A 27996-nucleotide genomic window follows, 5' to 3' on the forward strand; every position below is an offset into this window, starting at 1 on the left:
ATAGCAGTCTTACTTATAATGCCATCAGTTACAACTGTGGAATACACGGTGGAATAGGCATGGAAATGAGAGCAGAAAAAAGCACTGATCACCCATCAGTACCCTAAAGTCCTCCCCCAATGCATATCCCACCCAGATTCCAAACTGTATCTGTCCTCCTCCCCCGCATGCCTACACTGCTGGTAAAACTAGCCCCAGCCCCTGGCACTTGGGGGCAACTCAAGTTCCTGATGCTTCAAATAGCCAGCTGCTCCTTAGTACTTATTGCCTGCTCTCAATGGCCAAGCATAGGAAGAGGCAAAACAAGGAGACAACTGCAAACTACATTTAACTGAATCTGCCAGCTAAACTCGAGAAAGCATCAAAGGAATAAGGGACCATAAAGTGATGTTGTGAAAAGTGTTGCCTCTAATCTGCAGGAGGATGAATGAGTTTTGACTAGGTCACGTCATGCTGTCATCAGGAATGGGCAGCTAGAAAGGAGCATCAGCATCACGGCTCAGGGCAACTGACAAAGCAGCTCTGCGGCTCTAAAGCAGCCTTTGCTCTTTCGTCTTCTTCGCTTAACCTGTGTGGCTTCTTTAATGTTAGTTTTACTGAGTCCTGCTTTCAAACATCAAACTGTTTCTCCTATATTTATTTATTCTTAAGCATGTATCTGAGAGGTTCAAACAACACGCAACACAGAACTGTGATCAGATGCCCATTATGTTGTTGTTTTGATTTACTTTAAAGCATCACTGGGTCAGTGAGGAGGGGGGGTGATTTTAATTGGAACTGCTGTGCTGTGTGGGGGAAGATTGAATCATTTCCCCCTTAATTTAAACTGACCCCTTCTCTCTCTCGCTATTAGCTCCACTAGGGTACATATCATGCATGTATTTCCTGCCCAACAGGCTTAATAAATAGCAGCTTAGGGTGGAAGTAACCTTAGAAAGAGGGAACCACTTTCCTTCAGCACCACTGCTCTCATCAAAGCCAGAGTCTCACCAATTAGATGTTTTAGAATTGGAGAATTGTAAAGCTGTAGAGATGGAGGGAACCCCAAGGGTCATCTAGTCCAACCCCCTGCAATTCAGGAATCTCATCTAGATCATCCATGACAGACCGCCATCCAATCTCTGCTCAAACACCTCCAAGGAAGGAGAGTCCACCATCTCCCAAGGGAGACTGTTCCACTGAGGAACAGGTCTGTCAGAAAGTTTTTTTCATATGTCTAGTCGGAATCTCCCTTCCTGTAACTTGAAGCCATTGGTTCAAATCCTACCTTCCAGAGCAGGAGAAAACTAGCTTGCTCCATCCTCCACGTGACAGCCCTTGAGATATTTGATGATGGCTATCATATCTCCTGTTTCCTGTTTGCCAGGCTAAACATATCAAATTCTCTCAACAGTTCCTCATAAGCTTCGGTTTTAAAGTTGTTGCTGCTGTTTAGATTACAGGCTAGCCTGTCACATACCTCTCACTATATGGGTTGTTTGTTCCTTAGCTTGGACTGTTCAATTTAGAGAATTTTCACACATCCAAGGGCCTTAACAGAAAACTGAAATCTGTGCTAAGATCATTTCTTTGAATGTTCAGAAATAGCAGCCACAGAAGTGGGCAATTCAGATGAGATCTAGAGAACAGTTTTCCCATTGAATTTGCCCCATTAGGGAGAACCTGGAAGGGTATTACATACTGTATCAAATAGAGCAAACTGTAGATTTGGCTGGAAAATTCTGCTGGGACCAACACACATAAAGTATATTAACTTAATGATGGCAACTGCTCCAGCTGATCTATATTGTCTAATGCAGCCTTTGCCAGTCTGGTGCCCTCCAAACGTTTTGAACAGCCTTGAACAAGTCATCTTGATACGGTGGTACCTTGGTTTAAGAACAGCTTAGTTTATGAACAACTTGGATTAAGAACACTGCAAACCCAGAAGTAGGTGATTTGGTTTGTGAATTTTGCCTTGGGATAAGAAAGTTTTGCTTCCTTTTGAGTGTGTTCCATTTGTAAATTGACTCCCCCACTGCTATTGGAAAGGACACCTTGGTTTAAGAACACTTTGGTTTAAGAACGGACTTCCGGAATGGATTAAGTTCGTAAACCAAGGTACCACTGTACATTCAATACAGTGTTACCACAGGATGTACCTTAAAGACCAACTAAGTTAGTTCTTGGTATGAGCTTTCGTGTGCATGCACACTTCTTCAGATACACTAAAACAGAAGTTGCCAGATCCTTCTATATAGTGAGAAGGTGGGGAGGGGTATTACTCAGAAGGGTGGTGGGAATGGGTGATAGGCAGATAGCTGTGATGAGCCTGTTGACGACTCTTAACGACTGCAATAGGTCTTACAGGAAAAGGCAAGGGGTGAGAAGGTGAAAAATGGCTTTGTCATGTATAATGAGATAAGAATCCAATGTCTTCAGCTCTCAAAGGACACTTCAGCTCTCTATATTGGACAAACAGGCCAAACCTTACGCCAAAGAATAAACGGACATAAATCGGACATCAAGAATCACAAGACAGAGAAACCAGTAGGAGAACACTTCAATCTCCCAGGACATTCTATACAAGATCTCAAAGTAGCTGTATTACTACAAAGGAATTTCAGAAATAGACTGGAAAGAGAAGCTGCTGAATTGCAACTCATTACCAAACTTAAAACCATGGAGAGACCTGGTCTGAACAAAGACATTGGATTCTTATCTCATTATACATGACAAAGCCATTTTTCACCTTCTCACCCCTTGCATTTTCCTGTAAGACCTATTGCAGTCGTTAAGAGTCGTCAACAGGCTCATCACAGCTATCTGCCTATCACCCATTCCCACCACCCTTCTGAGTAATACCCCTCCCCACCTTCTCACTATATAGAAGGATCTGGCAACTTCTGTTTCAGTGTATCTGAAGAAGTGTGCATGCACACGAAAGCTCATACCAAGAACTAACTTAGTTGGTCTTTAAGGTGCTACTGGAAGGAAAAAAAATTTTTTTGTTTTGACTATGGCAGACCAACACGGCTACCTATCTGTAACCACAGGATGTGAACGGGATCCGTTCCAGAGCCCCGTTCGCATCCCGAACAGAACGTAAGACACAACAGCGCGTCCGCATGTGCCTCGTTTCGCCGCTTCCGCACATGCACGTGATGTCATTTTGAGCGTCTGCACATGGGCAAGCGGCGAAACCCGGAAGTAACGTGCTCCATTACTTCCGGGTCGCCGCGGAGCACAACCCGAAAGCGTTCAACCTGAAGCGTATTTATCTCGAGGTATGACTGTATTATCAACCTGTGCAATCCAACCTGCCTGCTTGATCTAGCTAGATTATCAGTGCCATCTGCTGGAGACATGCAAACATGACTTGAAGTTCTTTAATTGTCATGATAATTGAAATATTTTGCATATGATGCTATTCCTGGGATGGAGTCTGCTACCTTCTGCACACAAGCTAATCGGCCCTCCCTCCGTTTTCCTTATTTTCACAGAATACTAATTTGCCTTACCACTTGAAGACAAATGAAATGGGTCATTTGCAAACAGACTGGATGCTCATTGGCAGCCTTCATGTACTGCCTGAATGTTGAGACATAGCCTCCAACACTCTGCTGATGATTTCTTTTTTTAAAAAAAGAAGTTAAAATTTGTGTAGTTATCAGCTCAGTAAGGATCACTGGCTAATGTACATACAATCAACAGCAACTGCTGTATTCCTTTATTTTACAAGAGCCTCTCCTGCAGTGATGTAAGCAAACAGAGTACAGTGTCTATTCTTCTAGGCAAAAATAAATGGGAAAGCACAGTGCCCTGCAGGAAAATGCTGCAGCTGAAGTGCTCATCAGGCATTTCCAGTCTGGTGTTATTTGGCAGGTGGGATTCAATCACATCTTGGCAAATTGAGATTGCAGAGTTTAAAGTGGAATAACAAATTATTAGGAAGGAATGCTCAATAAACAGCCAGCATTTTTGAACCTTCCCACAAACTTTGTGTGAATATATCAGGATGAATCCTCAATAAACAGGCTAGTTTGGAAGTGACCCTATTCAAGATTCTGGCCCAAGAACCATACCTTTCTCCAGTCTTTTTCCTCTTCCTTGTGGCTTATTGCCATCCCCAACATTCATTCAGCATTCCATTAGCACTGAGCATGTTCAGTCATCACCAGGCTGTTTTTGAGTCCTGTCCCCACTCCCAGATTCTCCCCCCTAAAGTGTTTTTGTACTTATGCCAGTCTTGGGATTCTGAGCTATGGTCCTTCCCCATGGTCAATGAACAGATATATCTTTTTTTAAAAAAAATCCTAACATTTAGACTTGTCCTTTAAAAACCAAAGAATAGGTCCTAGCTCATTCCACTAGCTGAACAGCAGTTGACAATGATTTTTAAAAATGCATTAATTATGCCACCACTCCATATGATGTAGTGACATTCATTCTGTGATACTGCTGGGAAAAGCACCCAACTTTCAAAATTATACTTAAATTTGGAAGGGTCAGCTCTTCGTGGTGCTTTAAGTTCCCTGCTGCTTGGGAGAAAAGCTCAGACAGTCTGAATGCATAGCATACTCTTACCTTGGCAAGAAGGCAAAGATATTTAACTGTGCCCGTTTCTCTGCAGTTCCCTATCTGCTCTTTATATAGGCTGCTAGAAAAGCAATGCATTTCTCAGAAATTGTTAAAACTAATTTGCAATTTACTGCAGCACTGATGTTGACAATTAGAGGTCATGGCACTGGACCAAAAATTAGAAGTAGCAGAGGAAGACTGCAGCTGAGATAAATAATGGCCTTAAGTAAAGGCTCCCAAAAAGTGTGTGACAGCTCCCTGTCTCAAACAAAGAATCATAGCACTGCAGAGCTGGAAGGGATTGTGTAAGCCGGATGACATTCAGTTTGCAGCAAGGAAACATCCTCCATGTTATACAATTCCTAACAGATTGTTCCATTTTAATAGAAGAACAGAGCTAATAATCACACAGCTCTGCCTTCACCAACCTGGTGCCCTCCAGTGTTATGGACTAGTGGCCGAGACGGATGGGCGTTGTGGTCCAAAACACGGTTGGTGGAGGCCAAGACAGATGCAGAGCTAAGTCCGCCCAAGTATAAGGCTAGTCGTGCCTTCCAGCTGGGGCTGCAGGTGGCATGATGAAGCACTTGCCACAAAATTAGTTTCTGATTTCTTTTTTAACAGCATGTTTTTACTGTTTAAAATGTAGGCTTGACAATGGAGCGATGCCTGCTGAAATTGCAGAAGCCACCAGAGAAATGGCTGCATAACCTCAAGAGGAAAACAGAGAGTTTTGCATTGCAAAGGCTTGAAGGGAGGCAGGACCCCTAACAAGAGAGACCAAATAGGCTTGGTTGGGGGTCATGAAGAGTCTGACAGGGCTAAAGAACAACAACTTTTTCTCATCTCCCCCCTGCTCTGGGCATCATCAGAGGCTGTCTTGGCTGAAGGGTACCAGAAGGGGAAGAGGTGCCTATTGCTTTGCAGAGTGCTCAAATTACAGGGCCCCTTTGCCCGTTTCTTATACGCATTTGTACCCCACCTTCCTTCCAAGGCCCTCAGGCTGCCACAGTCCGGGCGGTGCAGCCCGGCTCCCCAGGAGGCCAGAATCCTCCTCCCTCGGACTTGGCCGCTCCAGCCACTCTGGCCGGATGCCAACATATATAAAGACATAATAAAGCATTAAACATTTTTTTAAAGCCTTGCCTAGCTCCTTGGCTCGGGGCTCGCGTAACTTCCCCGGATTCTTTGGGGGAACGAGACGGGCTTTAAGCAGCCCGACTCCCCCTCAGTGGAGCTAGGAATGGTGAGGGGGCGCCGAGGGGGCGCGCTGGGCGAAGGAAGATCGCGGCCCGGAGCCCCGGCGCGGGGCCTTGAAACGGAGCCGCCCTCGGGCGCTGCGATGCGCGGGACGCGGAGGAGAAAGGCCCCGACAGGCGCCGGAGCGAGGAGCCGCCGCTTCCGTCAGCTGACCGGCCCGAGGGGCAAGGCCGGCCTCCCGCCCGGCGCCTCTTCCGCGTCGCCGCCCGAGGAGGAGGAGGAGGAGCGCCGCCAGCTGCGGAACTCGGGCCAGAGGAGCTGCGGGGCCGCGGCCTGGTGAGGGGGGCCCGGGGCAGAGCCTGCGCGGCGGCGCGGGGAGAGGCGAGCCGGAGCCCCGGCCCAGGGCGGGGAGACGGGGCGCCAGGGGAGCGGGCCAGGAGGCGCAGCCCCGCCGTGACGCGGCCGGGAGGGCATGGGGGGTCGGGCGGGGGCGCAGATGCGGGAGAACCCCAGAGGAAACCCAGACAGAGCCCGGCGGGGTCCCTGAGGCGGTTGGAGGGCGCCTTGCGCGCCGCCCTTGGCCGCTCCTGCAGCCCCGCTGGTGCCAAGAGGAGGGCGATCTTGTCGCCAGGACCTCCAGGCAGTGAGATCCCTTCGGTGCTGCTAACAGTGGCTAGCCGTCCCCCCCGGAGGCACACTCCATTGCCGGCTGTGCCTCTCCAGTGGGTGGGTGTACAACGTTAATGAGAAATCTTCCCTGCAGTTGCAAAGCCGGGGCCCATCAGGGCTCCCAGCTGCAGTCAAAAAACACCCAGTACGCAGCCCTTTCTCACTAACATCCAATACCTGCCTTGGTGGGGCATGGGCAGTTGGTGTGATCCTGCTCTGCCCCCTCCCCTTGGCACACCTGTCCAGAAACTTCTGAACATCGTTCTGACCAATGTCTACAGAAGGGCTGATGAGAACTATGTGTACTAATTAGTAAAATGTTTTCATTCATCAAAATTTCATAGCCCAAATAACTCCTCGTGTATATAAACCACAGCCCAATGGAAGGTGTATTGTTATAATTATCTTTTTTTTCTTTCTCTGCAAAGTAACTGTAGCAATGTCCAAGAAGCCATTAAATTGTCTTGCTGATAATGGGCGGTGTAGCAAGACTGAGGTGGAAAATGGGCATCCAAGTGTGCCGCCTCCCCCACTTGGCACATCCACGGTTGAGGAGATGGTCCAGCAAATGAAAGAGCTCATTACCGAGAACAATGAGCTTAAAGGTGAACAACTGACATTGCATGCACTTCCACATGGCTTCACGGAGATGGCCTTGAAGTAAACTTGTTTGGCCTTGAATGCTCAGCTTGCTTGAGCCAATTGCCCTCTGACTGAGTGCTGAGTGCTCAGCTTGGGGCAGGAGGTACATGAGGCAGCTACTTCGGTGAAGCTAAGCAGATCTGGGTCTAGTCAGTGGAGACTGCCTGCTTCTATGGTGGCATAACTGGAGAGGTGCATGGGATGAATGTTACTATATGTGGGACTTAAGGTGGCCTGAACAACGTGCTTTCTTCCCACCTCACAAACAGCCCATCTTTATAAATGACTTGGATGATGGTATTGAGGGGGTGCTCATCAAATTTGCAGATGACACCAAACTGGGAGGGGTAGCCAGTGCTGCAGAAGACAGAATCAGGGTTGCAGAACTGGGCCAAAACTAACAATATGTATTTCAGTAGGGTCAGGTGTAAGGTTCTACACTTAGGCAGGAAGATGGGGGACACTTGACTTGCTAGTTGTACATGTGAAAAGGATCTAGGGGTCTTAGTTTATGAGTCTATGTTCCCTTAGTTCTTGATGCTAAGACCATCAGCTGTAGTTACTCACTAGCAAAGCACTGTGTGAGTGCTCAGAGGCACTCTCTTTCCCAATTCCAGTTGTCCTCCCCACCTGCTGAGTTCTACAAAGCCATCACTGAGACTCAGGGTAGGAGCTGACAGGCAGTGCCAGCCCCTGGATAGGTTGTAAGTAAGAAAGCAGGCAGATGGGGCTGGCCAAAGGCAGTCTGAGGTTGGCAGAGCAGTGCCCCTTTCGCCCTAGTGGGCCAGGCAGCACTGCAACAAGTGCAGTTTCATCCATGAAACTTTCCAGGGCCGGCCCACCCATTAAAAAAAAATAAAAATGTTTTTATATATTTTAAAGTGTTTTAAAGGTGTTTTTACTTTTTACTTTGTTGTACCACCGTGAACAGTGGTTTTTATCCCCATCCCGAGGGACGAGGGTAGGGTGAGCAAGGATTACTCACCTCCGTCACTGGTGCTCTGCAATGCCAGGTCTATAGGCAACAAAACCGCCACCCTGCGAGATTTCTTTACCTCGCAGGGTGTCGACCTGGCTTGTGTGACGGAGACCTGGGTGCGCGAAGGGGAAACTGTTACCCTACGAGAGATGGCGCCCCCGGGTTTCTCCGTCGTCCACCAGTCACGGACTGTGGGCCGGGGGGAGGGGTGGCATTATTAATCCGGGAAGATTGTTCTTTCAAGGCTCTACCATCGCCATCGATCCCCGGCATTGAATGTGTTGGCCTAGTGTGGGGCTCTGAGGTGAGCTTGGCTGTCTGGCTGGTGTACCGGCCTCCTAGCGCACCAGCAGCCACCCTGTCAGGCCTGCTGGAGGCGGGGGCCGGCTGGGCCTTGGAGTTCCCTAACCTATTGGTATTGGGGGACTTCAACATCCACGCTGATGCCACTCCCTCCTCACAGGCTCTGGATCTGTTGTCTTCCATGGCGACACTAGGGCTCTCCCAGTTTGTTTCGGGCCCCACACATCAAGCAGGCCACACACTGGATTTGATCTTTGGCGCCGGTATAGATGTGATCATGTCTCCTTCGATGAAGGTGCCATGGTCTGATCACTATGCTCTGAAAGCCAGGATTGACTTTCCACCCCCACCCTGCTTAGGTGGCGAGCCGATTTGGGCTCGCCCGCAGAGGCTGATGGACCCTGATAGATTCCGTCAAGCTTGCGGGACCTTGCTCCCCCTGGCGACTCATTGACCGAGCTTGTTGAGGGCTGGAATACCCAGCTCCTGGCGCCCTCTGCGACCCTGCAGAAGCCGGGCTCCCTGGTTTACCGAGGAGCTTCGGAAAATGAAGCGGGACCTCAGACAGCTAGAGCGAGTATGGCGGGGTGCCCATGACGGAGCCTCAAGAACATCTTATAGGGTTTTTATGAAAACCTATGAGATGGCAGTGAAGGCCGCTAAGAAGTCTTACTTCTCGGCCTCCATTGCATCTGCTAGCTCTCGCCCGGCGCAATTATTTAGTATAATTAGGTCTTTAACGTCCCTTGAAGGACAGCCAAATTTAAATAACAATCTGACACACAGCTGTGAGGCATTTGCGAGCTTTTTTGCGGAGAAGGTCCTGTTGCTCCGCCATGACCTCCCTGCCAATTTGGATACAATAAAGGAACTGGAGGACCCTCGACTGTCCTCGGGTCCAGTATTGGACCACTTTGACCGGATATCCCCAGCCGATGTGGACAGACTCCTCCGAGCTGGAAAGCCTACCACCTGTCCTCTTGACCCGTGCCCGTCTTGGCTGATTAGAGCGTGTCCAGACGAGGTGCGTGCCCCCCTAGGGGATATCATCAATTTGTCCCTTGGCACCGGGATATTCCCAAGGGAACTGAAGGAGGCAGTGGTGCGTCCGCTCTTAAAGAAAACATCATTAGATCCCTTAGATCTATCCAATTACCACCCGGTTTCGATTCTTCCATTCCTGGGTAAGGTGATTGAGAGAGCGGTTGCTGAACAGCTTGGTAGGTTTCTGGATGAAACATTGGCTCTGGATCCATTCCAGTCCGGCTTCCGCGCTGGTCATGGGACTGAGACGGCTCTGGTCGCCCTAACAGATGATCTCCGCAGGCATTATGGTATTGGAGGTAATCACGAACAAAATAAGAGTAACACCAGAGATTCGAGGGATCAAAGAATACAAACTAAAAGCGTACTCAGATGATTTGATGTTATCCTTAGAAGAGCCGCAAAAAAGTGTTAGTAAGGCTTTGGAAATACTAGAAGAGTATGGCAAACTATCCGGTTTTAAGTTAAATAAATTAAAGACAAAAATGTTGACCAAAAATTTGGGAAAAGATGAAAGAGAAAAATTAGAGATACAGAATGGAATCAAGGTGGTTAAAAAAATAAAATATTTGGGAACTTGGCTAACTACAAAAAACATAAATTTAATTCAGGACAATTATTTTACAACATGGAAGGAAATAAAAAAAGATCTAGATACGTGGAACAGAGTAAAACTTTCGTGGTCGGGAAGGATGGCGGCAATAAAAATGAACATACTCCCAAAAATGTTATTTCTATTCCAAAACATTCCAGTGATTAGAGGTTCCACAATGTTTAAAGATTGGCAAAAAACTTTCAAAATTTATATGGCAAGGGAAAAGACCGAGAATTAGTTTCAAATTACTCACAGATCGGAAAGAAAGAGGGGGATTCTTGGTGCCAAACCTGAAATTATATTTCGAAGCCTCCTGCCTTTGCTGGATCAAGGATTGGATTAATTTGGAAAACACTGACCTGCTAGACCTAGAAGGCTTCAACAACCGATTCGGTAGGCATGCCTATTTGTGGCTAAATAAAGAAAAGGTACATAAAGGTTTTTAAAACCATATTATCAGAGGGCCACTATATGAAGTTTGGGAGAAAAATTAAAAACTCTTGGAATGGAAAACACCCTGGTGGCTATCACCAATTGACATACTAACAACCAAAAAAGCAAACATGGAAGGAGAAAGACTGACCTATGAAGACCTACTGATAAGATCAGAAAGCGGCTGGAAATTGAGAACATATGAGGAGTTGAAAGATAAACTAACAGGCTGGCTGCAATTTCATCAAATAAATGCAGTATGGAAGGAAGACAAAAAAGTAGGGATAAATGAGAAAAAAATCTAAATTTCAGATAGAAATAATTGAAGGCAAAACCAAGTTACTATCTAAAATGTATAACATATTATTAGAATGGGACACTAAAGATGAAGAAATAAAGGAGGTCATGACAAAATGGGCAATGGACTTGGGATACAATATAGAATATGATAAGTGGTTGAAATTATGGAGCAGTGGAATGAAATTCACGGCATGCATCACGCTCAGAGAAAATTTGGAAAAAATGATGTATAGGTGGTACATCACACCGGCAAAACTAGGGAAAATGTACAAAACAGGAAATAAGGCTTGCTGGAAGTGTAAAATCAAAGAAGGCAATTTCTACCATATGTGGTGGACCTGTGAAGAAATGAAGAAGTTCTGGGAACTTATTTATAATGAGTTAAAAAAAATATTTAAATACACCTTCCCTAAAAGACCAGAAGCCTTCTTATTAGGTATAATTGGGGATGAAATTAAAAAAGAAGATAAGACACTATTCCAATATGCAACAGTAGCGGCTAGAATATTAATAGCACAAAATTGGAAAAGCCCAAACACCCCAACTATCAGAGATTGGCAAACAAAATTATTTGAATATGTTGAACTAGCAAAAATGACGCAAAAAATTAGAAACCAAAAAAATACAAAGTTTATTAGTGACTGGAATAAATTTATGGTATACATTGAAGGAAACTATAGAAACTTAAAAACTACAGCAGGTTTGATATAAATCTTACGATGCGCAAACCATTAACAATTAATAGCTGCAGAAAAAAGAAAGAAGTTTTATTAAGAAGCCCGAAATCGGGAGGGAAGGAGGTCAATAGGTGTGTAGTGGAAAGATTTAAAGATATAAAGATTTAAAGAAGAAGACAAAGAACTGTAATGGAAACTGATGCTACTTTTGTGTTATGTATGGATATTTCTTTTGAAATTGTTGATTTGTTTTTTGTTTTTTCTTTTGGTTATTTAAGTGAAATTCAATAAAAAGAAATTTAAAAAATGGTCAGACATGGTCGATCACGAACTCCTGGACCACCGCCTTGCTGACGTGGGGATCCAGGGCACAGTCCTTCAATGGCTGCGCTCGTTTCTCTCTGGTCGGGGACAGAGGGTGGCGCTTGGGGGGGAATTGTCATCGCGCCACTCCTTGGTGTGTGGAGTGCCTCAGGGTGCGATACTCTCCCCGATGCTTTTTAACATCTTTATGTGCCCCCTCACCCAGCTGGTCCGGAGTTTTGGGCTGGGTTGCCATCAGTATGCCGATGACACCCAACTCTTATCTGTTGATGGATGGCCATCCTGACTTGGCCCCAGACACACTGACCAGATGTTTGGAAGCTGTGGCTGGATGGTTACGTGGGAGCCGGTTGAAGTTAAATCCTGCGAAGACAGAGGTCCTCTGGCTGGGACGGGACGATATGGGATTGAGGGGGCAACTCCCATCTCTTACGGGGGTGCAATTAGTGCCAGCACCGTCCGTTAAGAGTTTGGGTGTAATCTTTGACCTCCCTCTCTATGGAGGCACAGATTGCAGCTATAACAAAGGCGGCATTTTTTCATCTCCGCCAAGCTAAGCAGTTGGCCCCTTATCTCTCTCGCCCTGACCTAGCCACTGTGATCCATGCGACGGTCACCTCCAGACTGGATTATTGTAACTCGCTCTACGTGGGGCTGCCCTTGAGACTGACCCAGAAACTCCAGCGGGTGCAGAATGCCGCGGCGAGACTCCTTACGGGGTCTTCGCTGCGAGATCACATTCATCCGGTGCTATACCAGCTGCACTGGCTCCCGGTGGAGTACAGGATCAGGTTTAAGGTGCTGGTTTTAACCTTTAAAGCCCTATACGGCCTAGGACCCTCGTACCTACGGGACCGCCTCTCCTGGTATGCCCCACAGAGGAACCTACGATCTGCAAATAAAAACATCCTGAAGGTCCCAAGCCACAGAGAGATTAGGCTGGCCTCAACTAGAGCCAGGGCTTTCTCGGCTGCGGCTCCAATCTGGTGGAACGCTCTGTCACAAGAGACTAGGGCCCTGCGGGACTTGACATCTTTCCGCAGGGCCTGCAAGACAGAGTTGTTCCACCAGGCCTTTGGTCAGGGCGCAGCCTGACTCCCTCCTCTGGCAACCTGCACAGAATTTTGCTTAACGGTTGCCATTAATTTGATTTTAATTAATTTTTATAATGAAATGTTTAGAATGCTGGATTATTTGATTGTTTGATTATTTGATTTTTGTTAGCCGCCCTGAGCCCGGCTTCGGCTGGGGAGGGCAGGATATAAATAAAATTTATTGTTATTATTATTAGGTGTGGTGAGGCAACCACATCAGGTGGCAGGATCCACAGGGGCAGCAGATCCCGACGTAGAGCTTCATTCCCCACTTGTTCACCCTCTCCTGCTTCCCTGGTGGGGAGAAGGGGAGCCTGTTTGTGTTTTGCCTCAGGTGGCAAAGTGTCTCGGGCGAGCCCTGCCCTCTTCAGTGAATTTTGCCTATATCCAGGTTCAGATTTGGGGAGGGAGAGTAGCTGGAGTATATTGATACATGCTAATGCACTATTTTGGCATGTCCCAACAGAAGCCATGAGGCAGCGTAATCAAGCTATGAAGGATCGCTTTGAGGAGCTTTCCACATGGAGAGAGAAGCTGAAAGAAGAGCGGGAGTTCTATGAAACTAAATTCAAGGAAGCCAGGCAGTGCTTGGCAACCAAATGTGTAGAGAATGAAGCCCTGAAAGAGCAACTCCAGACTCTGGAAGAGAGAGAGGAAGGGTCCACAAAGGTAAATAAAACTATGAGCGTGTGTGCATGCATGGGGCACAGCTATAAAAACTGGCACAGCTAGAGAAACTTTTTTTTATTGCCAGACAAACAACAACAGCAGAGACACTGTGAATAGCTAACTGTCCAAGGCTGCAGTTGTAAGTGCAGTTCATATTCTTTATTACATTGATTTGTCACTAACTACATAAAATGCTTCCAAATGACTTGCACTTTTGTTTTGTGTGTGTGTGTGTAGACACACACACACGCACACACACATATATATATACACACAGTTGTACCTTGGTTCTTGAACGTAATCCGTTCTGGAAGTCTGTTTGACTTCCGAAACATTCAGAAGCCAAGGCGCAGCTTCCAATTGACTGCAGGAGCTTCCTGCGCTCAACTGGAAGCTGCGTCGGATGTTCGGCTTCTGAAAAAAAGTCGTAAACTGGAACACTTACTTCCGGGTTTTCAGTGTTCAGGAGCCAAAACGTACGAGCGCCAAGGCATTTGAGAACCAAGGCACAACTGTATATGCCAAAAGTTTAAAACAGATCAAAGGAATAAAACAATAAGATTTACAATCTGCAATATTATAAAAGGGGAAGATAAACACATAGGCACTAGATGGCTGGAATAGAAATTTTAATACAAAGAAATAAGGCGGCAGGGGCAGAGAGCTTGGGCTTATATGAACTCAATGTCCAGTTATTATTGTTATTATTGTTTATTGCATTTATATAGTGCCCTATACCCGGTGGTCTCAGGGCAGCTCACAGAACAAAATCAAAATATAAAACCACAATATATATAATCAAAAGAAAAACAACAATATATATAATCAAAAGAAAAACAACAACCCAATAACAACCCCCCCAAAAAAGAACCACATTTTAAAAGGACCTAGTTAATATGTGGCACGTCCTTCACACCCTCCTTCTGTATCTCCTGGCTTCTCTAACCCTCTCCGTCTAAACTGCTTCTCCTAGGAATGCACAGTTTCCAAAAAGGAGATGGCCCAGGAGCTAGAGCAGCTGAGGATGCAAGTGGTGAAGCTGCAGGCTGAGAAGGCCGATCTGGTTGCCATCATTTCAGAGCTGCAGCTTAAACTCAACATTGGAACTGATGACTCATTTGTGGAGATCAGGATGCACGTAAGCGAGAGCTGTCCCTTCCCCCAGAGAAAAAAATGCATGGCAGGTGCTGTCGGTTGGTCTTTCTCATGATGAGGTGGGCCTGGAGCCAGTTGTGCAGTTAGGTAATCTCTGGGCTTCATTGACCTAGTGTCTTCCGTGTGTATTTTCTTAGATGATGTTAGAGGGAGATTAATGCAATGCATCACATAACTGCAACATGTCAGATTCAGAGTTGTCATGTTCTCCCCTTCCAATTTTCCACAGGAAGGAGAATTAAACGGAGGTGTGAAAGAAATTCAAGACCTTCGTGGCAAAACAACGAGGGATGCAGCTGCCTATGTGTAAGTAGAATTCCTGGGCTGCTCCTAATGGTAGATTTTGATTTGTGCTACCCTTCCTAGTCTTCTGTTAGAGAAAGGGATTTAAAACAAGAAGAGTGAAGTGCAACACTCCAGCTACTGCTCTGCTCTCTTCTATTTTGTCAAAACAGGAGCAGATCTCTGGATGAAGCAAAAAAAAAGTTGGAAACCGAAGAGTTGACTGTCAGCCAGCTTCTTCATTCCCTCAGGAGCGAGACCCAGAAGAGAGAAGCCTTGGAAAAGGAGCTCCAGGAGCAGAAGGAAAGGTGGCAGCCATCTATAGCTTATAATTATTGGGTTGAATCCAACATTAGTCATACTCAGAGGAGACCTATTGAAGTTAATGGACCTCAGGTGATCATGTCCATTAATTTCAATGGGTCTAAGCACTGTTAACGTTGAATGCAATCCATTTTCAGTGTTTTGATGTATAGACATGATCTCAAACAATTACAGTCATACCTCAGGTTAAATGTGCTTCATGTTGAGCGTTTTCAGGTTATGCTCCGCGGCAACCTGGAAGTAACGGAGTGCAAACAGGGCTCCAGAACGGATCCCGTTCGCATCCAGAGGTACCACTGTATTGCTCTTAGTTCACTGGCAACTGTTTGTTCTACTCTGCAAGAGAGAATGCCCTGTAGCTGGAGTGGTTTTGACCTGTGCTACCTACACATTCCCCCAAATGCAGCAATCTTGTATTCTTGTGTTGACAGTGAACAGATTCCACAATGAATCCCACTTGCTTTAGGAGTGGAGAAGGGCTTCTGGAAAATATCATTGACTGTCGCATGTTCTCATGACCTTTCCCATCATGTCTATAGCAATATGACTTACATACTAATATGTTTAAATTGGGATTGGATTCTTGTGTTTCACAGACTTCTGTTAGAAAATAAAACTGCAGAGAAAGGCACTCAGATGGAACATGAGGAGGAGGAAGTAAAAGAGAGAGCAGAAAGTGTAAGTGTGGCTCATTTATTAATGCACCATGCCAGACATGCTTGTTTGTTGGTAGCTTTTGGGTAGACTTGTCCTTCCTACGGATGGGCTCTAGAATGCTCGTCACCCAATGGGCAGAGTGAACTTTTGAAAGTTCTCATGCCTTCATTTGCACGCAGCTGCCCACTAATGCAAATGCTGATCTGGACCATTGTGTCTCAGAATATCTCACACATTCTGGGTGATGCTGTAAACTTGCCTCTGGGAAACTTGACAGGCAGAGTTCCAGGGCCTCATTGAGGCCTTACCCATGTAGACACCAAATGAGGGAGGTCAGGGGAGTCGGTGTGGCTTCCTCAAAGAGATTCATCTTCCCTCAAGCTAGGAACAATTGTTTGCTTGGTAGAAGCAGTTGGGAATGCAAATTGGTTTTGCAGAAGCTGCTTGCCCCATTATAGAAATGGCTCTTGTGCCTATCTTGCCTCTGCTGCAGACAAGAGGCTCTTTCTTATGTTTATATTCAGAATATTTAAACTCAAATCTGCTACTAGTGACATGCTTTTCTGACTAATTATGCAAAAAACTAGAAGCATAATAGCAGGGCTGTATTGTTAATTCAGTCTGCAGTAAGTGTATGGACTCAACCTGTGTTTTTAGGTGGATTTGCGTGTTTCTTGCAGGTGGGTGATGAAGTAGAGACTCTAAACCTACAAGTGTCTGCCCTGTTCAAAGAACTTCAGGAGACACATGCTAAATTAAAAGATGCTGAGATAATCCAGAAGAAGCTGCAAGAGAAGTAAGAGTGCTGTTGAATTACATATCAGAACAGGCATTTATATTTTCTTGAGGCAGAGCATCCCTCAAGGGATCAACCAGTTTCTGGCAGAGCATTTCTCTCCCTCCATTCACTCCTTGGTGAAGTCCCCCCTGATCTCCTTCCCAGGTGCCAGGCTCTTGAGAGACAGCAACATGGTGAAAGTGCTGGAGACCTGGATGAGAAGCAGCAGCTGCTGTACACCATTAAGAAGCTGGAGCTTCAAGTGGAGAGCATGCAGTCAGAAATCAAGCTGGAGGAAGCCAGAGCAAACGAAGAGCAGTGAGTATGGGCTCAGGAGCAGGTGGTGAGAAAGTGAGACTCGAAATGTGGCTGCGATGCACACCTTCTATTTCCGCCGCCATGATTGTCACTGCTGATCAGCTAAACTGAGCTGGCAAAGAAGAATCTGACAAAAACAAAAAAATCCTTCTCTTTAGGGAAACCCGTGGTGCTGGTTAGGTTTCCAACTGAAATTGCCCTACCTTGGTTATTCATTGTGTGAAGAAAAGGTATAGGACCTCTTCTTGCATTGCATTTTACAAGTATACATTCAGTCTCTCCCCTCTCCCCCAATATATGTAGAGAAAATGTGAATATGATAAAATGATACACTTGTCAGAGGATTTGCTGTAGATCCCTGTCCTGGTGTACATTCTGTGGCAAGCCCTGGTTTGTTGAAGTGCAATATGTGAAAGGGTCCTAAGGCTGCCACACAGTCTACATGTATTTTGTTGTTGAAATTTAATACACCGAGAAATTTTTTTTTTGAAATAATTTTTATTAATTTACATCAAAAACAATAAATACATTAATTCACATCAATTGTTTCACATCTTACTCTTATTCTAGACTTCCTTCAGTTATTCCGTAAATCATTCGTAGCTATCAAATAAATTACGCATTTCTTAGTTTTATATTGACATTCTTTATATCTTTCTATTTGTTCCCTTTAGCCAATATCCCTTGATTTTTCACAGTGCTTCTTTAAATCCCCTTAGCGTTATCTGAGCATTACTTATACATTCCAGATATTCCACGAATTTCCCCCGGTCCTCGATGAAATTTTGGTCTCTTAAGTATCTGATCTTTCCTGTCAATTTATCCAACTCAGCATAATCTAACAATTTTGTTCTCCATTCTTCTACAGTCGGTAATTCCTGTTGCTTCCACTTCTGAGCCATTAACACTCTTGCCGCCGTCACCGCATATTGAAAAAGCTTATGATCTTTTCTTTTTACCTCATTTCCTAATATTCCTAATAAGAAAACTTCTGGTTTCTTTTTAAATGTGTATTTTAAAATCTTCTTAAGTTCGTTATATATTTTTTCCCAGAAGTCTTTCACTTTTCTACATTCCCACCACATATGGTAGAAAGAGCCCTGTCTATCTTTGCACTTCCAACACTTATTGCTTATCTTATACATTTTTGCTAATTTTGTAGGTGTCATATACCATCTAAAAAACATTTTCATGACGTTTTCTTTCAATTGCATACATGCGGTGAAGTTTAACCCCTCTTTCCATAGCTTTTCCCAGTCCTCAAATTGTATATTGTGACCGACATCTCTAGCCCAGTGTGTCATTACCGACTTTACCTCTTCATCTTTTAAGTTCCACTCTAGTAACAACTTATACATTTTGGATAAGGTTTTTCCATCATTATCTATGATTTCCCTCTGAAATTTAGAATCCTTGTCCGCATACCCATATTCTTTACACTCTTTTCTAAACATTTCATTGATTTGGAAGTAATGTAGCCAGTCATATACATATTCTTTAACCTGTTCATATGGTTTTACTTTCCATTTTCCTCCTTCCATAAGTAATAATTGGCTGTATGTTACCCATCTGCCTCTCATATTTAGTTTCTTTACCGCCATGACTTCTAGAGGAGATAACCAGTGTGGGATTCTAGGTTCTAATAGGTTTTTATACCTCTCCCATATTTGAATTAGGGGACCTCGGAAGATGTGGTTCTCAAAACCCTTGTGCACTTTCCTTTTTTCATACCATAGATAGGCATGCCATCCGAATCTGTTGTCGAACCCCTCTAAATCAAGAAGTTCTTTATTTTCTAATTTGATCCACTCTTTCACCCAGCAAAGGCATGCTGCCTCGTAATATAATTTCAAATCCGGCAGGGCAAAACCTCCCCTTTCTCTTATATCTGTCAACAGTTTAAATTGAATTCTAGGTTTTTTGCCCTGCCAAATATATCTTGATATCGCTCTTTGCCATTCTTTAAAAGTCTTATTTCCCTTGATTATGGGGATGGTCTGAAATAAAAATAGCAATTTCGGTAGCACGCTCATCTTCATTGTAGAGATCCTTCCCCAGAATGACAATCTCATTCTTCCCCACACTTCCAGATCCTTTCTTATTTCTTTCCACACTGGCTCGTAGTTGTTCCTATACAATTCCATGTTTTTGGAGGTTAACCATATTCCCAGGTATTTAACCTTTTTAACCACCTCTATTTGTGTCTGTTGCTGTATTAGTTCTATTACACTTTGATCCATATTTTTCGCAATCATTTTTTTTTTCTGTTTAATTTGAACCCTGCCACATCTCCAAATTGGTCCATTTCTTCCATTACCTCTTTTACTGTGTTTATTGGCTCTTCAATCATACACCGAGAAATTATCTCTGTTTTATTGAGGAACTGTGAAATCATTGAAGGACACAAAGCAGAAAGTCATCAAATAAGCCTTTCTTCCTAAAATTGCGTATTTTCATATCTGTCTTACTTGTCTTCCAACAGACAGAAATTTAACACATTGCAGGATGCTTATAGCAAGCTTGTACCTGAACTGACCAAAGCAAAGCAGACAGTTGAAGAACTAAAAGACAAAGAGGTAAGCCTTGCTCTAAAGAATAGTCCCAGTGCTATGTAAGGAAGTGGAATGAACAGCATTTCCACCCCCTTTGTGAAAGTTCCTTCGGGGTTCAATAGGGTCAGAACACGCAGGAGGTGCCCACATCTCCCAGTTGCTCTGCTTGGTTTCAGCTGTGTTGCGCAAAGTGCTTTCTTCCATTTGTATTCTTAATAATAAAATGCAACAGCAAAAATGACTAAAAATAGCAACATTAGACAGTACTGAGGTTTAGCCCAGCGTTAATAAAGACTTCCCTGATTTAAGTAGTGTAGAAGAGAAAAAAGAAAGAAGACTAAAGAAGAAGTGCAATTGATAAAAGATAACTGTGGGAGAGGTAAGTTATGACATGTGCATTTATGCTTTAGAGCATTTATTGGTATGGGAGCAGAAAATGGGGAGGGATGACGGCACTTAGGATGATGACATCCTAAGGAGAGTTCATGGTCTCCTTCACCTGCAACAGTGGTGGAGCCATACTTTTCCATTTAGTACACTTTAGTACACTGTTTTCCAGACAGGAGTAGTAGAACTGGATGCAGAGCCCCACATAACCAAGCTGTGACCACAGTGTTTTCCCCTCCTGATTTTTGCATTGGGAGCAGCTGCTTGCACTGCGATGCAGCTCATTCACGGGTTTAGACTGCCAGGCCACCAGAAGCCATAAGATGTTTCTGATTGCGCTGTGTTCTGATTAAACCTGCTGCAGGCTGAAAGGCTCAATAAGGCCACAGCTGAGGAACTCATTCACAGACTGGATATGGCAGAGGAAGCCCTAGCTGCCAAACAGTTCCAGATAGATGAAATGAAGCAGACCATTGCCAGGCAGGAGGAAGAACTGGAAACTGTGACTATCCTCCGAGCTCAGGTATGGTAAGGACACCTGTCATGTGGTAGGTGGGTGAAATCCTGCTCCACTCTTAAGCAGAGAGAATGAAATCAATTGACTTAAAATACTTGAGCCCATTCATTTGAGCGGGTCTACTCTTAAGTATGACTAACATTGAAGATAATCCGTTTATTTTGTAAGCTGCCCAGAGTGGCTGGGGAAACCTAGCCAGATGGGCAGGGTATAAATAATAAAATTATTATTATTTATTTTTTTCCCTTTAAAAAGTTTTATTTATTATAACAGGCAAACAAGAATTGATCTTAGAAACTTTAGATATATAGACAAGCTTAAATAAATAAATGCTAATATAAACTCATATGCATGTGTGTATGTGTGCCACTTAACAAAATAATTCAGTACATAAGGATGGACACCCTTGGCGTATATCACTTTGTAAATTAAATTGGGAGGAGAGTGAGCCATTTACATAGACTGTTGTTTGAGGGTTTGTACTACATTAAAGTAATCCAGTTTTTAAACTGTGATCCTATATTATACTTATCAAGGCAATGATTCAAGAGTATTATATAAGAAATACCATTTTACATGGTCAAAAGCTTTTTACACGTTGGGGAAAATAACTGCTTATTGTTCTTGGTTTGACTGTAATATTTTTATGCAATTAATTAGGCATTTGATGTTGATTGCAATTTTCTGCTTTTTAATAAATCCAACTGATTAGTGCTAAGATTATTCAGTCTTTCGGCTATGATTGTAATCCAAATTCTGAAGTCTTGATTGTGTAAAGAAATGAGTTGTTGTTGTTGTTAATTTTCATTTCTATACTGCTTTATTTTTTAAGAAAAAAATCTCAAACCAGTTTACAACCTAGATTAAAGGATCAAATAAAACAATACTGAAGACAGACAAGTATACATTCAAGGCTACATAATTAACAAGAAACTAAAATATTATCTTAAAAGATTTCAAGAGAAAACATTACTAGAGGAAGTCGAATATAAAATGCAAACTTAAAACAGCACAACTAGCAAGAGAATAAAATATTATCATAAGCATAGAACATACCTGCAGCTGTTGCTGCCAATGGTGGTTCATGGCGGATGATGGCTGAGGAAGCTCGGTGAGGCAGAATCCTTTAGCTAGTACAGCCACCCTTGATTTGGAACAGGATTAGGGCAGCATATTAACTCAGATTGACTCATTTATCTCTTTTTAAAGCACGTTGTGATCTTTATTCCTGTTTGTTCCCTGATTAGATGGAGCTCTATTGTTCTGACTTCCACGCTGAACGAGCAGCACGGGAGAAGATCCACGAGGAAAAGGAGCAACTGGCTGCCCAGCTAGCGTACTTGCTGACAGAGAAGCAAGACCATGGAGATCTCGGAAGGTGAGAAATGGATCAGAGGAAATGTTTAGCTACTGAAACGTTTTCAATATTTTGTGAGAGGAGAGAACAGTGGGACTATTTTTTAAAAAATAAGTTTATTGGGCTGCATCTTTTCTCTCCATTTTCAGTTCTTCACTGCCATGCTGATTTGGGGGGGGAGCCATAGAAAATGAGGGTATGGCATTAGCAATCTCTTTTTTTCTCTCTCTAGGAATATGCTGGCAGAAATGCAAACTCGGCACAGACTTCCATCAGATCAAGGCCAGTCTCACTTTTCTCAAGGAGGTAAAATTAAAAGGGCAAACTGAGAAACTTGCCACACCACAGCTCTTGGTTCACACAGCCAACTCAGGGTGGCATCAAAATAACTTTTACTCCAAGTTGTTGTTGTTGTTTAGTCGTGTCCGACTCTTCGTGACCCCATGGACCAGAGCACGCCAGGCACTCCTGTCTTCCACTGCCTCCCACAGTTTGGTCAAACTTACATTAGTAGCTTCAAGAACACTGTCCAACCATCCAGTCCTCTGTCATCCCCTTCCCCTTGTGCCCTCAATCTTTCCCAACATCAGGGTCTTTTCCAGGGATTACTCTAAGTAGTAGACCCATTGAAATAAAGGACTGTGACCAGACCATTTCATTACCAAGGAGGCAGGTTTAGTTGTTATTTGAGGACTATCCCTACCTCTGAGTCTGGTCTTGACCGGACGGATACTGGAATCAGCAAGGGAGACCCACATGACCTGAAGGTGCTGCTGTGCAATGCCAGGTCAATGATTCACAAGACCACTGCCATCCATGACTTGATCATGGATGGAGGACTTGACCTGGCATGTGTAACAGAGACTTGGTTGGATGAAGCAGATGGGCCTGTCCTTGCCGCTGCTTGTCCACCAGGTTTCTCTTACGCACAGCAACCCAGGCCTTGTGAGCAGGGAGGGGGGGTTGCAGTGATTTTTAGGAAGTCATTAGCTTGCACCAGGCATCCTATTGGGAAGACCCAGTTCTCTGAGCACATGTTTTGTAAGTTGGGCAATAGGGGCAATACAGGATTCCTTTTGGTGTACCAGCCTCCCCGCTGCACCAAGGATTCCCTGCCCGAGCTGCTTCAGGTCGTGGCGGATGTTCTCCTGGAGACATCTTGTTTGGTTGTCCTAGGGGATTTTAACATCCACACTGACACAGCCTTACAAGGGGCCGCTCGGGACTTCGTGGAAAGCATGACCTCCATGGGGCTGTCCCTGAATAAGTCTGGCCCAACTCATAGCTGCGGACATGCCTTAGACCTGGTGTTCACCTTTATGGATGTTGGAGATCTGACACTAAGTAAAAGTGAAACTAAAGAAGTGCCATGGTCAGATCATTTCCTGGTGCAACTGGACTTCTCCGTGACCCTTCCCCTCTGCAGGGAGGTGGGACCAATTTGGATGGTCCGCCCCCACCACTTAATGGATCCAAATGGTTTCCAGAGAGTGGTAGGGGATGTTTTCTCCCATGTTGATGGCCTTTCAGCTGATTCCCTGGTGGCCCACTGGAATGCGGAGTTAACCAGGGCTATTGACTGTCTGGCTCCGAAGCGCACTCTCCGATTGCATGGAACCCAGACAGCCCCGTGGTTTTACCTTGAGCTGAGGGCGATGAAACAATCGTTGAGACGGCTAGAGCGCCGGTGGCGGAAAACTCATTCCGAATCTGACCGGACACAGGCTACAGCTCAACGTCAAGCCTACCAAGTGGCAATGGCGATGGCAAAGAGGGCCGCCTTCACCACCTCTATTGCATCTGCAGAAAACAGCAGCAGGAGATTTGCAATCTGTCGGAACCACCTGAGTCACAAGAGCCTGGCAGGGACCCAAGATCTCCTGCAATGCTTTTGCAAAGTTTTTTGCAGATAAAGTCGCTCAGATTCAGAAGGAGGTAGACTCCACCGTGGGAGCAGGACCAGGGTGGGAGAGTGCTAGAGTCCTGTCTAGTCTTGTTACATGGGATCAATTCCAATCTGTTACCTCCGAGGATGTGGACAGGCTGCTTGGACAAGTGAAACCGACCACCTGTCTCCTTGATCCTTGCCCATCCTGGCTGATAAAAGCGAGCTGGGAAGGGCTGGGCAATGGGATCTGCGGGGTGGTGAATGCGTCCCTCTGTGAGGGAGCCTTCCCAGACCCGCTGGAAGAGGCGGTCATTAAACCGCTTCTTAAAAAAACATCTGTAGACCCGGCCAATATGGCCAACTATCGCCCAGTCTCAAATCCACCATTCTTGGGCAAGGTGATTGAGCAGGTGGTTGCTGAACAACTCCAGGCACACCTGGAAGAAGCGGACCATTTGGATCCCTTCCAGTCAGAATTCAGGCCTCATCATGGGACTGAAACTGCCTTGGTTGCACTGGTCGATGATCTCCCATGGGCTAGGGACAAAGGTGAGAGCTGTTTCCTAGTTCTGCTGGATCTTTCAACGGCTTTTGACACCATCGATCATAACATCCTTCTAGACCGACTAGAGGGGTTGGGAGCTGGGGGCACTGTTATATAGTGGTTCCGCTCCTTCCTCCTGGGCTGTGTTCAGAAAGTGGTGGAGGATGAGTGTTCAGACCCCTGGGCTCTCACTTGTGGGGTGCCTCAGGGTTCTGTCCTCTCCCCCATGCTTTTCAACATCTACATGCAGCCGCTGGGAGAGATCATCAGGGGGTTTGGGCTGGGTGTTCATCAGTATGCAGATGACACCCAGCTCTACCTCTCCTTTAAATCAGAACCAGTGAAGGCGGTGAAGGTCCTGTGTGAGTGCCTGGAGGCGGTTGGAGGATGGATGGCAGCTAACAGATTGAGGCTGAATCCTGACAAGACAGAAGTACTGTTTTGGGGGGACAGGGGGCGGGTGGGTGTGGGGGATTCCCTGGTCCTGAATGGGGTAACTATACCCCTGAAGGACCAGGTGCGCAGCCTGGGAGTCATTTTGGACTCACAGTTGTCCATGGAGGCACAGGTTAATTCTGTGTCCAGGGCAGCTGTCTACCAGCTCCACCTTGTACTCAGGCTAAGACCCTACCTGCCCGCGGACTGTCTCACCAGAGTGGTGCATGCTCTGGTTATCTCCCGCTTGGACTACTGCAATGCGCTCTGTGTGGGGCTACCTTTGAAGGTGACCCGGAAACTGCAATTAATCCAGAATGCAGCAGCTAGACTGGTGACTGGGAGTCGCCGCCGGGACCACATAACACCGGTTCTGAGAGATCTGCATTGGCTCCCAGTACGTTTCCGAGCACAATTCAAAGTGTTGGTGCTGACCTTTAAAGCCCTAAACGGCCTCGGTCCAGTATACCTGAAGGAGCGTCTCCACCCCCATTGTTCTAACCGGACACTGAGGTCCAGTGCTGAGGGCCTTCTGGCGGTTCCCTCACTGCGAGAAGCCAAGTTACAGGGAACCAGGCAGAGGGCCTTTTTGATAGTGGCTCCCGCCCTGTGGAACGCCCTCCCACTAGATGTCAAAGAGGGGAAAAACTACCAGACTTTTAGAAGACATCTGAAGGCAGCCTTGTTTAGGGAAGTTTTTAATGTTTAATAGACTATTGTATTTTAATATTCTGTTGGAAGCTGCCCAGAGTGGCTGGGGAAACCCAGCCAGATGGGTGGGGTATAAATATTATTATTATTGTTGTTGTTGTTGTTGTTGTTGTTGTTGTTGTTGTTAATTTATTTAGGTTCATTAACTTCAGTGGATAACCTCTGAGTAAAACTCAATTGAATGCCACCCTCAGATTTTTGCCATCAGAACTTACTTTTTGCAAACTTATCTATTCCAGCAGCTGTGGATAGACTGTAATTGCTCATTGACTATGCTCCTTGCAGGAGGTCAGAGGACTACCATGTGGATTATTAGACACATCCAAAAAATAGTTCCTCATGTCGCATAACTGTTGAGATTCCCGTAAGTCCAGTTCTCACACAACAGTTTAAGACAGGCTTCCTTAACCTTGGCCCTCCAGATGTTTTTGGCCTACAACTCCCATGATCCCTAGCTAGCAGGACCAGTGGTCAGGGATGATGGGAATTGTAGCCTCAAAACATCTGGAGGGCCGAGTTTGAGGAAGCCCGGTTTAAGAGATAAATCTACTCCTGGGCTGTGTGGCTTCAAAATACATACGCAAGGACTTTTGTATGGTACAGCATTTGAGTCCCATCTGCACTATGCATTTAAAGTAGCATCATACAACTCTAAGCAGTTATGGGCTCCCTCCCCCCCAAGGATCCTGGGAACTGTAGTTTGTTAAGGGAGCTGCAGTTGTTAGATGGCCCACATTTTCTCTTAGGAACTGTCTCCAGAACTCCAAGGGCATAGGGATTGGCTTTGAAATCCACCTGTGAACCCACTTATTTATCTACAAATGTCTTCTGCAATTTGTTGGTTGCTTTATTGTCATGGGGGGCGGGGAATCATGAGGACTCATGCCATAGGTCACTGTTATTGTGGTAGTTTTTTTTGGCGGGGGAGATATGATGTAAAATCATGCAAGTTCAAGAGGATCCATTTCAATTCTATTGGATCTGACTTTTACTGAGTCCCAGTGGGAAAAAGCAAAGTGTGTGTGTTCTCTCATTATTTCTGTGGAAGTGACTTGCGGGAGAGAGGAGAAAAGTTACCTGAGGGGTTGGTGCCCACAGCTGTCTCTCAAAATTCCCTATGTGCCCACGAGTGCAAAAAGATGAGCAACACTGACTTTTCAACAAGAGGACCTGACCATCTTGATGTTTGTTAATATTATATCTCTTCCTTTCATTCTCAAAAATGAAATTTGTCTCTGCAGGAACAGAAGATCGGGTTTGGCAGCAGCAGCAAAGGAGTGTCCAAATACATTCTTGTCCAAAGTGTGGAATGATTCTTCCTGATATGGACACACTTCAGATTCATGTCATGGACTGTATCATCTAAGCACTGGCCTCAAAAATTCTCAAAGATGAGAAATGCACTTTTTAAACAGAATATGTCCTTAGCAAAGAGCCTGATTTTTGAAATTTAATAGTCTTTTTTCTATTTATTTCCACAGGAATTTTTAGGTTTTCATTTTATGTCTTGTGGGGAAATGGTTTCCCCCTTTAACAAGCCAGTTAGCCTCTTTTTTTCTAAGCTGGCTAAAGCTGAGGATGCCAACACCGTAATGATTATCTGAACTAAAATATTTATAAGAGGTAGAATATAAACTCCTTTGGGTAGTTTTATTGTTTGAGAATCGAAAGGATGTGCATTTATGTATGTGCCTGAACATGTGTGTGTGCCCATTTTAGCAGTCTTCTGGGCATCTGTAAGTGCAACTGAGCCTATGCAGCTGTTTGTCTGTCTGCATGAGCTCAGGTGCTTCAGGAGAGTCCATGTTCTCTGCCTATACATATCTGTGCTTATATACATACAGAATGTGGATGAAAGTGATGGGTTTTTCTTCTCACAGTTGGGAAGAAAGATGGGTCTAGAGAACTTGGTTCTTGAGTTCAGAGGCTATGAAGGTCCCATTTATAAAACTCATGCTTGCTACATGCTCAAATGTGGCTGTTCTTGGTCTGGCCCCTAGGCAGCACATGCCCAGAACTTTTCAAGAGGATAAAGGCGATGGCCTGTGTAGCTTTGGAATGGAATTGAGAACTGTGTTAGGAAGTATCAAGGAGGCAAAAGTGCATCTGACTTCATTTGCCGTTTCACTTAATTCTATTCGGGGGAAACTAAATTGTGGGTTTAATAATACAGTATATTTTAGTAACTGAATACTTGAAGAGGAAATCCTGTAGTCCCTCCAAAGGCACCTTAATGATAAAATTGCTCTTTTAAACTATAGACTAAGATTAATTGGTCCTAAAAACATTGTCATGTTGGTATGTTGATAAACCCAGTTTAATATAAAAATAAATGTTTGTTTTTTTAAATTCACCTAACTTTGAAAAAGAGGCAATTTTATGCTTGAAGAAGAGATACTCAATTAGTTCTCATAATTAACAGCAATCCATCAAAAATAAAATTACGTTGCAAAACCTGGTTTGTATGGGCGTTTTTCCATTACATTTGCCAGCAGGAACATTGATGCAAGAGACTCTGGAGAGTCAGAGCAGGTTTCTCGAAGCAAGTTGTTACAGCGAGTGCCACACTTTTAACATTTGGGGGGAAAGAGAAGCTGATATTG

At 44.8% G+C, this 27996-nt stretch overlaps 1 protein-coding gene across 2 annotated transcripts; it reads left to right on the forward strand.

Annotated features, from left to right (window-relative positions):
• The first annotated feature begins 5640 nt into the window (after positions 1–5640).
• Positions 5641–27847, forward strand: OPTN (optineurin). 2 transcript variants are annotated; one of them, XM_083575216.1, is made up of 14 exons: positions 5641–6096; positions 6858–7034; positions 13286–13488; positions 14462–14626; positions 14873–14949; positions 15099–15233; positions 15846–15927; positions 16587–16702; positions 16850–17002; positions 19485–19578; positions 20306–20464; positions 21706–21836; positions 22048–22121; positions 26635–27847. In XM_083575216.1, the coding sequence occupies exons 2-14, from the start codon at positions 6869–6871 to the stop codon at positions 26757–26759; spliced, it is 1680 nt and encodes a 559-aa protein (XP_083431342.1). In that variant the 5' UTR covers positions 5641–6096; positions 6858–6868; the 3' UTR covers positions 26760–27847. The 2 variants fall into 2 exon arrangements, with proteins under 2 accessions (XP_083431342.1, XP_083431343.1); XM_083575217.1 differs by having other exon boundaries at positions 6013–6096; positions 6867–7034.
• Positions 27848–27996: the final 149 nt, after the last annotated feature.

The sequence above is a fragment of the Podarcis filfolensis genome (assembly GCF_964270895.1).
Source record: "Podarcis filfolensis genome assembly, chromosome: 10".
Classification (NCBI taxonomy): Eukaryota; Metazoa; Chordata; class Lepidosauria; order Squamata; family Lacertidae; genus Podarcis; species Podarcis filfolensis.